The sequence below is a fragment of the Tauraco erythrolophus genome, chromosome 25 (genome assembly GCF_009769465.1).
Source record: "Tauraco erythrolophus isolate bTauEry1 chromosome 25, bTauEry1.pri, whole genome shotgun sequence".
Taxonomy (NCBI): Eukaryota; Metazoa; Chordata; class Aves; order Musophagiformes; family Musophagidae; genus Tauraco; species Tauraco erythrolophus.
Window position 1 is genome coordinate 281,217 of NC_141489.1, and position 13,966 is coordinate 295,182.

General features: G+C 61.8%; 2 protein-coding genes across 2 annotated transcripts; both read right to left on the reverse strand.

Moving 5' to 3' along the window:
• Positions 1 to 2,193: 2,193 nt before the first annotated feature.
• On the reverse strand, positions 2,194 to 5,472 carry LOC104381555 (amine oxidase [copper-containing] 3-like). The gene is made up of 4 exons (XM_086626595.1): positions 3,905 to 5,472; positions 3,521 to 3,806; positions 2,659 to 2,788; positions 2,194 to 2,496 (listed from the first exon to the last, which is right to left on the reverse strand). The coding sequence occupies exons 1-4, from the start codon at positions 5,337 to 5,339 to the stop codon at positions 2,194 to 2,196; spliced, it is 2,154 nt and encodes a 717-aa protein (XP_086482721.1). The 5' UTR covers positions 5,340 to 5,472.
• A 1,816-nt stretch (positions 5,473 to 7,288) lies between these two features.
• Positions 7,289 to 12,097, reverse strand: LOC104381554 (amine oxidase [copper-containing] 3-like). The gene is made up of 4 exons (XM_086626548.1): positions 10,528 to 12,097; positions 8,499 to 8,784; positions 8,151 to 8,280; positions 7,289 to 7,618 (listed from the first exon to the last, which is right to left on the reverse strand). Exons 1-4 carry the CDS (start codon positions 12,095 to 12,097, stop codon positions 7,334 to 7,336), a joined length of 2,271 nt encoding a protein of 756 aa, XP_086482674.1. The 3' UTR covers positions 7,289 to 7,333.
• Between the last annotated feature and the right edge of the window lie 1,869 nt (positions 12,098 to 13,966).

Consider the following 13,966-nt stretch of genomic DNA (forward strand, 5'->3'; position numbering starts at 1 on the left):
GCTACACATGCCGGGGGGCAGGTCTGTGCCAGAGCTGCTGGGGTCCACATGGCAGAAGTTTCCCAGCTCCATGCCCTGTGCTTCGGGTAACTCCCTGGTCCTGCAGCCGCTGTGCAGAGCCAGGGCAGCCGAGGGCACCACGCGGCTTTGCATCCTAGCCGGTTTAGCTGCTGGCTCTGGGAGCACCATGCCAGGCTCCAGCTCATCCTCTGCACCAAGCAGCCGTGCTGACAGCACTGCTGGCAAGGGATGCACCGTGCAAACCGGCTGGGGCGTCTTTCCCGGGGGACGAATGGGGCCAGGATGAGGGTGCTTTCCTTCTGCTCTGAGGTCTGTGTGCCATGAGCCTGGGATCAGCCAGCAGCCCAGGAGCTGTGTGCCTGCAGCGGCAGCGGCTGGCTCCAGGACACGGTGTCCCTGCGATTCCCAGGGCATCGGATACAGCTGTGGGAAGTGCAGCACAAGTGGTTGCTGTAACATAATGTGCCGCACACGGTTCCAATGTTTCATCCAGAAAGTCCCCAGCCTGCTGCGAGGGCTGGGGCCGGGCAGTGGGCAAGGAGACGGGTTGCTGCCAGCACGGGAGCTCGTCTGGCGTCACCTGCATCAGCGTGAGGGCAGAGTCCAGGCAGCGCTCGCAAACGTGGGCACAGAGCAGCAGGCAGGGAGCCAGCCGGGCTGCCACCTTCCCCTGGCAGCGAGCATCCCAACTGCTGCCCCTGAGCCCCAGGATGTGCCTCTGGGCACGGCCCCCACTGTCACCCCAGGGCACCCAGGGACCACGGCAGCCTTGCCACAGAGCCATGCCCCCGAGCTGCCTGCTCCTGCCCGATCCCTTCCCTGCAGCGAGACGAGCTGGCTCCCAGGGGGATGTGCCGCTGCCATTAGGGCTTCTTGAGCCCACCATAGCGAGGCCCCGGGCAGACCCAGCTCCCACGGCGAGGGGTCAGAGGCGACAGATGCCCGCCACAGCCCCAAGGACACATTGGCCAGTGCTTGGCATCTGCAGCCACGTGCCAGGGCCGGGCTGCGAGGCTGGAGCTGAACCGCCTGCACCGAGCCCCACGGTGTCCCCAGCCCAGCCTGGCACAGCAGGGATGGGCTCCAGAGGCTGTGGAATCCCACAGCCCAGGGCTGTGCATGCAGCTGGGGGCGTGGGAGCAAGGGTCCCTGTGTCGGCAGGGGCCGAGCGTGCCGGGCAGCAGCCAAGGCCAGAACCGATTAACGTGGCTCGGTACAGCTGTTACACATTAACTCCCATGTTTGTCCCATATTCCCGGGCAGGAGCCTTTCGCCAGCACCCAGGGTCCAAGAGCACGGCTGGTGCACGCTCACACAGCCGTGCTGGGCGCTGTGCCAGCCCTGCGGCCCTTGGACCTCCGCGAGTGCCACAGAACTGAGCCAGGACTGCCCAAACAGGGCACTGGCTCCCGCAGCGTGCGCAGTGCCAGGGCTCTGCCACCAGCCGCGGCAGCCGCAGCAGCACCCGTGAGCTACGCAGCAGTCTGATCGGAAAAGCATCCAATGCCTGTTTATTGGGGGAGGGCAGACACGGGGCAGCGCAGCCCGGGGAGTCCCTGTCCCTGTCCCCAGAGCTTGGCACCACCATGGCAGACAGAGCTCTGTGGTGCCTGGGCCCTCGCAGCCCTGGAGCTGCAGCAGCCATAGGGGATGTTTTGGGCACCCCGGAGCTGCTGGCTCCCCACAGCCCAGTGCCCCGGGGCTGCCCGTGTGCTCTGTCCCATCACCCCGGGCAAAACCTCAGCAGGGACCATGGCTCCAGGAGGAGCTGTGGCTTTGTGCAATGCCCAGCCCTGCCTGGCACCATCGCCCTGCGTGCCCCAACCTACCCCAGGCAGGTGGCAGGAGCCCCCATCCCCGAGGAGGAGAGTGGCTGTGGGGACCCCACAGATCCTCCTGGATGGAGTCTCCAAAAATCCCTCCTAGGGGCTGTTTTTCAGAGGCTTTGGGTCCACCTCTGGCAGCCCTGCGGTGCCAAAACAAGAGCTGAGCTCCTCCAAAACCTGACCCTGAGCACACAACATCCTGGGGGTGGGCAGGGCAGGTCCTGGTGTGGCAGCAGAGCCAGTCCATGCCCACGGCCGCCACTGGAGCCCTCCGAGGGCACACTCGATGGCAGGACATGGGCTGCCCGCACCGGCAGGGACAGGGCCAGCAGCGGCCCCGTGCCCGTCAGAGCCCGTCGGGCGGTGGGGCCAGGCTCAGGTTGAGGAAGCCGCCGTAGCGGAAGGGGGGCAGGTGGGGGGCACAGGCAGCAGCGGGGTGCAGGCAGGCGAGGGGGTTGGCCCCGCACGCTCCGATGTCCTGCTCGCCGCTGAAGTAGACGCTGTCGGGGGAGTCCACCGAGGGATCCTCATCGAAGTAGTTGTAGGGCCTCAGGATAAAGCCGACGCCGTTCCCCACGGTCACTGTGTTGGGGACGTCTTCGGCGTGGGGGACGTGCAGGAACCCCACAGAGATCCAGGCAACCAGGTCCTGGGCAGAGGGGGAGCCGGCCCCGTCAGGCAGAGCGGAGTCCCCCCCAGCCCGGCAGCCACCCGGTTTGGCCGCAAGACGGGCGAAGCCTCTGGCTGGGGCAGTAGCCAGCGCGGCGCCCGCAGTGCTCGGCTTCCCCACGCCCAGGGGACCCCGGCCCACCTCGTTGGTGATGGTCTCGTTGTTGATGAAGTCGGCGAAGGCGACGGTGGGCGTCCAGGGGTCATTCTGGTTGTAGATGCTGGTGCTGGTGGGCTCCTCCTCCTTCCGCCGGGTGACGGCCAGCCGGTACCTGAGCGCGGGGAGCAGAGGGACCTGTTGCGCCGGCACAGGGCACGGCAACTGTGGCACCGCCGTCTGGCGATGCACCGGCAAAGCAGGGCTGCCAGGGACACGATCTGTCCTGGGTCAGGGAGGACAAGGGCTGGCCCAGGGCAGTGCGGTGCCACAGGCAGCATCCCCAGCACCTTTGGGCTCACGGGGGGCCACTCGGTGCCCATGGCTGCTCCAGCACAGCCGAGAAACACGAGCGTGTCCAGGCGCAGGCGCTGGTGCCCACTGCCCGACAGGCTCGCTTGAGCCACAGCCGTTTCTAATTCCTACAGCCTCCCCCGAAACCGGAGCTGTTAAATGCCGGCTGGGAGGGAGCCAGTTCTGTGTTTATCCCAAGCATTTGCCAAAATACATTCTGTCCTTGCATGAAGATGTCAAGACCGGGGGATGCCGGTGCTTCCCTTGGGAGTTCGTTCTGCAGCCTGGCTGCCCTCACACGGAAAACACGAGTGGTTGCTCTAAATTCATCCTACCCGGGGTCAGATTCCTGCCTGGGAACTGCTACGAGCAAATGTCATCGAGCAACTTTTCAAGGGGTTTTCAGAGCCAAAAAATACTCATCCTTGCTGCTTAACCATTCCCAGCAGCCTGGCGCAGGCTGGCTGGGTGGCAGCCCTCCCTCCCCGGGACACAGTGGCAGGGTGGGAGGTGAGAGGGTGGGGGCCACGCGTGCCCCAGCCCCAGCACCCACCTGCCCCAGCTGATGGACCTCTCCATGGGGCTGCTGGTGGGCAGGTGCTCCCCGGCAAAGCTGGTGATCTGGATGCGGTAGCTGCGCCGATGCCGCCACTTGTTGGGCTTGGGGCTGGCAAAGGAGAGGTAGCGGGGCATGGGGGCACTGAGCAGGAACGCTGCCTCGTTCTCGTTCTCCAGCCTCTCCCTGCGGAGGTACAGCTGCTCAATGGTGTTCTGCATGCTCCAGGGGTCTTTCACAAGCCTGTACCCCATGTCCTGGGTCTCCAGAGAGTTCAGCTGCCCTGTGAAGCACAAGGGAAAACCCTCCTGAGCTCCGCGCCCTGGGCAGAGCTGCAGCCCACCGCGAACCGCGGCCGCGCGCAAAGGTGCCCAGACCTACCGCCGACATCCAGGTCCACCTTGTAGTGCATGTGGTGGAGGTGCATCGTCCCCAGTGTGTGGGGCCCAACCCTGTTGCCGTAGTCGGTGCCTTGGCCGTGGAGGAAGGAGGAGCTGATGTAGCCGGTGGCGTGCACCTGGACCTCCACAGCCCCACTGCTGTGGAACATGAAGTCCCAGATGTAGTCATAGTTGATGAGAGTGGAGATGGCACGGATGACCAGCGTGTTTTTGCGCAGCCCGCCGTAGTACAAGGACTGTGAGTCGGAGAAGTGTCGCCGCAGAGGGAGGGCAGCATCATGCTCAAAAATGCAGAGTGAGTTTTGGTTAGTTTTGGGGGTCTCTGACTCCACCAGGTAGTGCCGGTCCACGTAGGTCGCCGTGTAGGGGCAGTCGAGACCCCGGACGAGCTCGTAGGCAAACCTGCCAATGCCGAAGCTCCCATCGAGATAGCGGGTCGACATGCCCCCGGGGCAGTTGGAGCCATACAGGGCTAAGGCTTCCTGGAGACTCAGCTCATAGACAATCCTCTCCCCTCGGTACCTGATGTCAAAGAGGCGCGGGCCAGAGTTGGGGTTCATGCCGAAGACGATGCTCCAGCCCTGGAAGGTGACGCGGTTGTCCCTGATGTGGTAGCGGGGACCCCGGGGCTCATACTGCAGTGGCCCCGGGGAGCCGGGTGGGCGCCGAGGTCTCATTGAGCCCAGCACCGCTTCAGCCTGGGGCTTCTCAACCCCGATGACCTCCAGCGCGTTGCCCACAAATGCGTGCTCCAGATCGCCCATGCTGGCAAAGTACTGGCCGTTGTAAAAGACTTGGCGCAGCCGCCAGCGGAAGACGCGTCTGTCGCTGTGCTCCACCAGCACCTCCAGCCCCACTGGCGAGAGGTAGTAGCCGGTGCCGGCCGTGTCGTGGAAGAGGACGAACCAGGTCACACGGTCGCCGGACTTGAAGCCCCGTGGGGCTGTCGTGAGGATGGCCAGGTCAGTCCCGTCGGACTCACAGCACGCGGCGAGAAAGCGCGGTGCCTTTCTCAGCTCCCGCTGGATGAGGGCGTTGATATCCGCATACTCCTTGTTGGTAACAGGTCTGCGGTGGTACGGCACCTTCCCCCCGTACTTCTGCACCGTGACGTCCCGGTGATACAGCGGCGTCGGCAGCGGGCCCACCACGTACTCCGTGACATTGGGGTCCGGCTGGTTCCCAAAGTACAGCACGGCCAGCGCCTCCCGGGGGGGGCGAGCCCCCCACTGTCCAGGAACCGCAGCACCTCCGCCTTGGGGGGGACCTGCACGTCCACGGAGGCGATGCAGTTGTCGGACGGTTTTGCCCGCGAGGCGTCGACCAGCCGCACCCCGAGGTTTCCCTGCAGGTACCGCACCACTTGCACCATCTCCTCGGGTGTCAGATCCGCAAAGACCCGCTCCGGCCGTCATCGCTGTCCTCCCGCTCCGGGGGCTGGTGCTGGCAGGTGCTGGGGGCCCTTCCTCTGGTCAGCAGCACACAGACTAAAGCGAATATCGTGGCCAACGCCAGAACGAGGAGGATGAGCACGGTTTTCACGTTCATGTCTGCTGAGGCACTGAGCTCCTGCGGTTGGGCAGGGCGGGTTTCCAGCTGCAGAATCCTCCCAGGACCCACCGCCAGAAGGGGCTGGGTTTGGTTGGGTTTTTCTTTCTCCTCGTTTCCTCAACAGCGCGGAGGAGCTCGCAGGGAGGGCGCAGGATGTTCTCAGATGTGCCCGGGATTTGCTGGGAACCATAAAAGGCAACTTTGCTCTGCTTCCCCCAGCAGATCACAATTTTAAGTAAACTTAATGCTTCTGCATCCGTCCTCCCCCTCTTGTCCCATGTTGCGCTGCAGACCTCGGAGAGGACAGATCCAGTCACTCGGGGGAAATAAATGCACCTCCCTCTTAGCGCTGTGGATGCAAACAGCCAGGCAGGCAGCAGAGACTGCGCAGAGCACTGCTGAGCACAGCACCGTGGGCCCATCCTGCCACGGCCCCGCCATCACCAGCGATGTCTCAACAGCAGAGACATCGCAGCGACGCGCGCTGCTGCCGATGGCCCCACGCATGGGAAGGTACCGGTCCTGCAGCCGGGAGGGAGGGGACAGCTGATCGTCACCCCCTCAAAGGCACCTCTTGCTCCCGGGCTACATCCTGGCACAGACGGGGCTGCGAGGAGGGGGACAGGGGCTCCGGAGCCCACTGAGCACCCTGGCACACAGGCAGCGGCACCAGCCGTGCTGCACCACCAGCAGCCCCATGGCTCCGACGCCCTGGCTGGTGTGGGAGAATGGCTAACTGAGAAAGGCCACGTAGACATAAGCCTGTTAGCTGAACAAGATCTTGCAAAACAAAGCACTCAGCTAGTTTAATTGCTGAAGTAGCAAGAACGTCCTGTCTTCGACCTAAATATTACAAGACCACGAGATGCTTGCAGACAGACAGGATGCTTGCAGACAGACAGGCACAATAAAAAGAGGAAGAAGGCAAACACAGATGGAGAGCTAGGGGCAGGATTGATTTTAAATATATCAACCAATCATGAGCTTTCCTTTTGCAATATGTATGAGCTAATTAAAGTGATTATAAAAATGGTATCGTTTGACAATAAAATCGAAGCCTGCTGATCACTCATATTGAGCGTCCTGGTCTTCCCTCCGTCGCTACAGGCTGGAGCCTGGCAGAGGGCTCTCATGCAAACCCAGCCAGCACTGGGCTGCGACGGCCCACGCACCGCCCGCAGGGCTGAGGTTCAGCTGGTTGGCACAGAGGCACGCGTGGGGACAGTGCTGCCATGAGGACAGCGAGACTCCTCTCTGCAACAGTCCCCTCCGCTCCCTCCGCCTGCCCCCAGCAGCGAGTGCCCAAGAGCTGCAGCCCCAGCACCTCCTGGCCCTGTCCCCAGCCTCGCCCCACGCATCCGCAGAGCTCGGTGCCCGCAGCACCCCGGGACCCCCCAGCCCGTCCCTGTGCCCCGACGGGTGCCTGGGGCCTCGCTGGTGTTTCTGGATGCAGGAAAGACAGCACAGACTCAGCGTCTTGCCCCAGCAGATGCTGCTGTGAGTCATAAGAACGAGACACTCAAGAGAGCACCGGACCAGAATAATTTTCTTTTTTTATAACCTGAGATAGGCACTACACAGCACTTGCTTCTACAGCAGAGGAACAGGGTTTTCTCCTCGCTTTCCTCCTACAATAGACTCAATTTCAGCAATTAACAGAGATAACATGGACTCACATCTGGCACTGTACCAGGAAGATTACGCTTCCCTTCTAAGAGCACTATTTTAAAAGCAATGATAAAAAGTGAAGTCACTGCACAACTGGAAATTGAGACAACTTCACTAAGAAACTGAAAATCTGAGACAGAACAGTCAACCTCGTGCCTCTGACTGTGTCTCCTAACACCGTCCTGTAGTGTTAAAGCCTGCTCGTGTTTTGGAAACCATCGTAGGTGAACGGCGGGAAGTTTGGCAAACACGAGGCCGTTTGGGGCAGGCAGGCGACGGGGTTGATTTCACACGCCGTGACGTCCTGCTCGCTGGTGAAGAACACACCATCGTGTGAGTATATGGAGGGGTCCAGGTCGTAGTAGTTGTAGGGTCTCAGGAGAAAGCCGACTGAGTTCCCCACCGTCACGGTGTTGGGAATATCCTCAGAGTGCGGGATGTGAAGGAAACCAGCGGTTATCCAGGCCACCAGGTCCTGGGCAGGGAAGAGTCACGAGAGCGTGGTTATTGCAGAAGCCTGCAGCAGCAGTGACCGGCACCAGCGCAGGGATCGTGGAACATTACAGGAGAGCAGGAAGGGACCTCCGTGGGCACCAGCCCAACTGCGTTCCCACATGCCAAGCTCCCCACTCCTGGGACAGATCCCCTCCTTTCCCCAAAGAACCACCCGCAGCCACGGCTGTGGACATCAGCCCAGCAGAAGGGCCCTTGCCCTGACTCCCACGGCCGAGCCCTGGTGTTGCCGATGTTTTCCTGACATTTTGCCAGCGTTTCTCCATAGGGGGAAACGAGCTCCTGCTCTGCACTCTGACCGACGCACCAAGCAGATACACGGAGAAGCGGATGCTCGAACCCACGTTCCTCACTTCCTGAGGCTGCTGCTCTCCCAGCTGAGCCCACTGTCCCACAGGTGATGCTGGGGTCACTTGGCCCCTGGGGCAGCTCTGGGGCTCCCGCGCAGCCCGGGGGTGGGTATTACAGCTCCAGCCCACCGGACCCCAGCCCACCTCATTGGTGATGGTCTCGTTGTTGATGAAGTCAGCGAAGGCGACAGTGGGTGTCCAGGGGTCGTTCTGGTTGTAGATGCTGGTGCTGGTGGGCTCCTCCTCCTTCCGCCGGGTGACGGCCAGCTGGTACCTGAGGACAAGAGGAGAGATAGGAGCAGCCCCCTGAGGCAGAGCCACAAGCCAGCCCCCCCGAGAGTCTGCAGAGCACACGCCTGTGCCTACGGCGTAATCCCAGCCCAGGAGAGCATCTGCTCTGTGCCCATCACGGAACACCCGTGCGATGGTTCCCCAGCTGGCCAGGCTGGGGGTGACCCCGAGAACCTGCTGTCCCAGTCGGAGCAGCCTGACCTTGCCCAGCTGATGGCCCTTTCCATAGAGCTGGCTTCGGGCACGTGGTCCCCCGCAAAACTGGTGATCTGGATCCTGTAGCCACGCTGGTGGCCCCACTTGCTCTTGCTGTTGGCCGCGAAGTAGATGTATCTGGGCATCTTCGACTGGAGCCGGAAGGCAGCCTGGTCCTCCGTGTCCAGGACTTTCTTGGTAAGTCGTGGCCGTTCTATCTGCTGCTCCGGGCTCCAGGGAGCCCGCGTCATCTCAAACGCCATGTCGTGGGCCACCAGGGAGTTTCTCACCCCTGCGAAGCAAAAGCAAAGTTGCTGAGGAGCGTCGCTGCAGTCCCCGGCTCCCCACAGACACCGCTGCAGCCAGAGCTCGCTCTCCCCACCCTCCCTTCCCACGCCCCGCGCTCCGGGCACCGGCTCCTGCCCACGCCAGCAGCCACCGCTCCGCAGCTCCACGGCGGCACGACTGCCCGCTGGGTACATTTACCCACGGCCGCGCGGCTGGATGTTTGAGGCAGGGAACGCCACCGTCCTCGGGGGCTCTTGCCCTCCGCAAGGGACAAGAGGGGAGCCGAGCCCCGTGCAGAACAGGTTCGCTTCCCAGCGGGAGCACACTCTAATTAACTCGAGCGCCTGCCGGCCGGCGCTGTTTGCGCATCAGCCGGCGGCCTGAGCTGCGGAGCACCGGGATGGCCCCGGGCTCCCAGCACATCTGCCGTCGCAGCGCCGGAGCTGGCGGCGCCTTCAGGTCTTTCCACAAAGAGTCCTGAGCCGGAGGCGCAGAGCAACAGGAGGGGCACAAGGGCACCCAAACGCGGGGCAGGCAGCTGAGAGCACCCGCGGGCCGGCGCCAGCGCGGCTCTGCACCAGAGCTCAGCACCTGCCCCGGCCGGCGCGTGCGGCGTGACGCCCTCCCGCGCCCCTCTCCCCTCGGCCCCACGCGAGTTTCCAGTTTGCGGAAAGGCCGTTCCAGAGCTGAACCTGTGGCCACCCTGGAAGGTTTGAGCAGCACCTTGGGCCGGAGCCTTAGACCTGCTGTCGAGGTCAGCGCCAAGCGCACGGAAGAGGATCCACGCCCAGCGACCGCCACCACGCTCATTTCCTTCCCTTTTCAGATGTGAACCAAAGCTCTAACCCCACACCTCCCCACCCAGGGACAGCAGTGACACCGCGATTTCATCTGCCCTTTCCCTGTTCATGCAGTTTTGCAATCCTCCATTTTCACCTAAGTACTCAAAACTCATCCTAAAACCACACGGAACAGTCTAAATCTGCGTTTCCCAATTAAAAGGAAATTTTTAATAGATGGCAGGAGCATGCAGCAGATGCAATTCCAGCAAGAGCGTGAGGACAGATTTGTGGCATAAATGGTCGGGGAAGACCTAGAAAGCTGCAGCCGATGCTCCTGTTGCTGCTGGAAGCAAAGGATCCCTCGTTCCCCCGGCAAAACGCAGCACAGCCCTAAGCTCGGAGCTGGCCACCAGCCCAGCGTCTGCCCGCTGTGCCGCAGCCCCGCGAGCGGGCGGCTGCCTGTCCCACTCGCACACAAGCAGCGGGAAGAGCTCGACAAAGCTGCAGGAAGTAGGAATGTGAGCTGGAAACCACATCCCAGCCAACAGCCTGAACAACTCTGACCATCGTGTGGGGCTCAGCACAGGGGGGGGGCGCAGAGCGAAAAATCCCAAATTCTGCAGAGCCCCCGAGGCCAAGGGGACAGGGTCAGGGCTGGGTCTGTCTGCCCAGGCAGGAGGGAAGGATCCCGTCGCAGCGGGGCAGGGGCTGGGCATTACTCAGCCCGGGAGGCCATGGCTCTGCACAGCACTTCGGGGCAACTACATGGGGCAGAGGGGGAACCTCTTCCTGTAGGACAACAGCTTTTCATGGCTCTAGAAAGAGAAGGGAGCAGATCTGTGTCAGCACAACATCCTACTCCAAGCACGGAAAGAAAAAATTGTATAAGGACCAAAAAAAGCCAAGTTTTAGAAGTCTAAAAGTACTTAGGGAGGGCACAAAGGAGAGACAAGACCCAGACCTACCTCCCACGTCCAAGTCCACTTTATAGTTGATGGAATGGGTGTGTATCGTACCCAGCGTGTGCTCCCAAACCCTATTGCCGTATCTCAGACCATCCCCGTGGAAGAAGGACGAGCTCACATACCCCGTGGCCTGGACCTTGCCTTCAATAGCCCCGTTCTGGTAGAAGATGAAGTCCCACATGTAGTCATGGTTGCCCACGGTGGCAATGGACCGAATGATCAGAGCAGAGTTGACCAGCCCCCTGTAGTAGAGCGACTCCAAGTTGGAGTAGTGGCGCCTCAGAGGAGAGCCCAGGTTCTGCTCAAAGACACAGAGCGAAGCCTTTCTCTTGCTGGGGCTCAGGCTCTCAGACAGAACATGTGTGTCGACGTAGGTGGCTGAGTATGGGCAGTCGACCCCTCGCACCAAGGGGGAGGTGTAGCGCCCAATGCCAAAGCTCCCGTCCATGTACCTCGTTGACATCCCTCCGGGGCAGTTGGAGCCATACACTGACAAAGCCTCTTGGACACTGATTTCATAGGCAACCCTCTCCCCCTGATGTCGGACATCAAACAGGCGCAGGCCCGTCTTCACGCTCATCCCAAAGGCAAAGCTCCAGGCCTGGAAGAGGACGTGGTTGTTCCTGACGCTGTAGCGAGGACCCTGGGGCTCGTACTGCAAAGGGAACAGCGCAGCTGAAGGTGCTCGGGGCTTCATGGACGAGAAGTCCCCATCCCACGGCACTTTCCTCACCTTCTCCACGCTGATGCGACCCTGCACGTAGGCGCTCTCCAGCTGAACCGTGTCCCTGTAGTACTGCCCGTTGTAGAAGACTCTGCTCACCACCCACTGGGAGACGTCCAGGCTGCTGTGATCCACCAGCACCTCCAGCCCCATCGGGTGCACGAAGAACCCGCTCACGTTCTGTAACACGATGAACCAGGACTTACGGTCTCCAGACTGGAACCCACGAGGGGCCGTGGTCTGAAACACCATGTTGGTGCCGTCGTACTCAAACACTTCTTTCAGGAAGGTCGGGGCTGCAGCAAATGCCATCGTCTCCAAGAACACTCCCACCTGCTCACGTTCACTGCCCAGCATTGGTCTGCGGTGGTACGGCACCTTCCCCCCGTACTTCTGCACCGTGACGTCCCGGTGATACAGCGGCGTCGGCAGCGGGCCCACCACGTACTCCGTGACATTGGGGTCCGGCTGGTTCCCAAAGTACAGCACGGCCAGCGCCTCCCGGGGGGGGCGAGCCCCCCCACTGTCCAGGAACCGCAGCACCTCCGCCTTGGGGGGGACCTGCACGTCCACGGAGGCGATGCAGTTGTCGGACGGTTTTGCCCGCGAGGCGTCGACCAGCCGCACCCCGAGGTTTCCCTGCAGGTACCGCACCACTTGCACCATCTCCTCGGGTGTCAGATCCGCAAAGACCCGGCTCTGGCTTGCGGACCCCGTCTTCTCCATGACACGGGGCTGGGATTCACAGCTGGGTGATTGCCTGCCCCTGCTCAGCAGCATGCAGGAGAGGATGAAGATTATCACGGCAGCCCCGACCAGGAGAATGTAGGGGAGTTTGGGGTTCATCTCTCTGAAGGCAGAGACAGCGCGTGGGGTTTGGCTGCAGCATCCAGAATACGTCCCTCAACTACAGACCAGGCTCTTATTTCATTTGCCGACCGTGGGCGTAAAGGCGTCGCTTGCGAGGTGGGGCGGGAGCCTGGATCTTGCATGGGACCGGAGAGCAGATCGCAGCTCCCGGCCCGTTCAGCCTGTTCCTCCCCTCCCCAGGCACGGGGAAGCCCGCCGGGGCGCCGGCGCCTGGCTCACTCCCCAAGCTGCCGATGGGTTTCTCTGCTGCAGGGCACCACCACGAAGCGCCCCAGCCTCAGTCTGCCCGAGGGGCCTTTGCTTCTCCCAGCGCGTCCCAGGACGCCCCATCCCGTCTCACATGGGAGCGCAGCGATGCCGCAGGGGCCGGCTCAGCCAGCCCCGCTCCTGCCGCACCCTGGCACCCGCCCCGCTAACCCTGACCACCCGGTCTAGGCTGACACTCCAGAAGAGCCCAAGACCCGCCAGCTCCCCAGCACCTCCATGTGCCTGCTCTCCCTGTCGCCTTTCTCTCCTGTCTCCAAGTCCCTCCCAGCCCTCAGGGAAGCGACGTGGCAGCTCCAGCCCCGCTCCGGCTGTGGGCAGACCAGCAGAGACTGGAGGAAGCTCCCTGGTGGGAACGGGCAGCACTCACTGAACCCCTGGCAGAACTGTGAGCACCAGGCAGCACCTGGAGCGGCTGCACCAGGAGGAGCAGAGGCTGCAGGACGACAAACAGGACACGGTGCCCATTCGGCCATCCCAACCCCACTCCAGCAGACGTGATGTTCGGACAAGAGCTGTCACGGGCAGAAATGGTTACTGTCAGGAAACTGCTCAGTATTCCCAGCCGCGTGATGGACTTTCCCTGGCGAGAAGAGCCACAAGGAGCCCTTTGGAGACAGCGAGCAGGGGGCTGGGGTCACCCCACCATGATGTGAGGGCGGCTGCTCCTGCACGACCACCAGCTCCCGCACAGCTGGCCCCGCTGCACCCGGCCCCATGCGATGTGGCAGCGACACGTCGCCGACAGCCGAGGATGGCTTTCTGGAGATCGTGGTCCACTCCACGTCCTTCTGGTGGAGAGAGTTTGAGGCACAAGCAGGAGGGGCTGAAACCACTACAGCACTGGATCAATTTACCACTCTTGCGACCATGTTAATTCAGGAACTTACGTTTTCATTCTCACTTCCAGCCAGGGAATAATCGCCCTTTTTCCCGGCGGGTCCCACACCATCCTCAGATCAGGATCTAAGAAACCCGTGCAGGAGATGACCCGTTTTTGTTGTGCTGCCGTTTCGCCTTCCCTGTGCTTGGAAGGTGGGGATCCTGCAGGGCACTGCTCGAGCACCCCACAGAGCCCCGAGCCCCGCAAGGGACACAGCTCCCCTCCCTCCCTAAAGGGAACAGCTCTGGGATTTTATACTGCTCTTCTCAAGAGCATTTTGCAGCAGCCAAGGCTCAGGGGCTGTAAACACAGCAGGGAACTGAGGCGCACAGCAGTCACGGAAAAGGACCATGCAGGAACTGTATTTTAGCATGTTTTCAAGCCTTGCTTACAGAAGGGAACCAGTATCAGCCCTGTTTTCAACCCTAATGACAGCAGCAGCACTTTCAAGGCCACACAAACCACTGCACTGCAGGCAGGTACACGAGAGGACGCGTGCCAGCAACTGAACACCTGCGCTGGAGACCGCTGCAGCTTGATGTACGTAGTTCTTTGATTACCCCCTGCAGTGCAGGAGACAGTGCTGGTTACTGGAGCTACATCCCCCCTCGGGCTGGTACAGATGCTGTCCACTGCCCGCCAGCGATCGCTTTGGTCCTGTGCAGATGTAGAACATTTTTTCCCCTACATTTACAGGA

Bases quoted from the DNA above. Each gene is read 5' to 3' on its own strand.
- LOC104381555 (XM_086626595.1), bottom strand. From the start codon at position 5,339: ATGACGGCCGGAGCGGGTCTTTGCGGATCTGACACCCGAGGAGATGGT. The intron at 3,807-3,904 runs GTAGGTCTGGGC...TGTGCTTCACAG, and splicing joins GGTGGACCTGGATGTCGGCG to GGCAGCTGAACTCTCTGGAG. The intron at 2,789-3,520 runs GTGGGTGCTGGG...CCCCGCGCTCAG, and splicing joins AGGTCCATCAGCTGGGGCAG to GTACCGGCTGGCCGTCACCC.
- LOC104381554 (XM_086626548.1), bottom strand. From the start codon at position 12,097: ATGAACCCCAAACTCCCCTACATTCTCCTGGTCGGGGCTGCCGTGATA. The intron at 8,785-10,527 runs GTAGGTCTGGGT...TTTGCTTCGCAG, and splicing joins AGTGGACTTGGACGTGGGAG to GGGTGAGAAACTCCCTGGTG. The intron at 8,281-8,498 runs GTCAGGCTGCTC...TCTTGTCCTCAG, and splicing joins AGGGCCATCAGCTGGGCAAG to GTACCAGCTGGCCGTCACCC.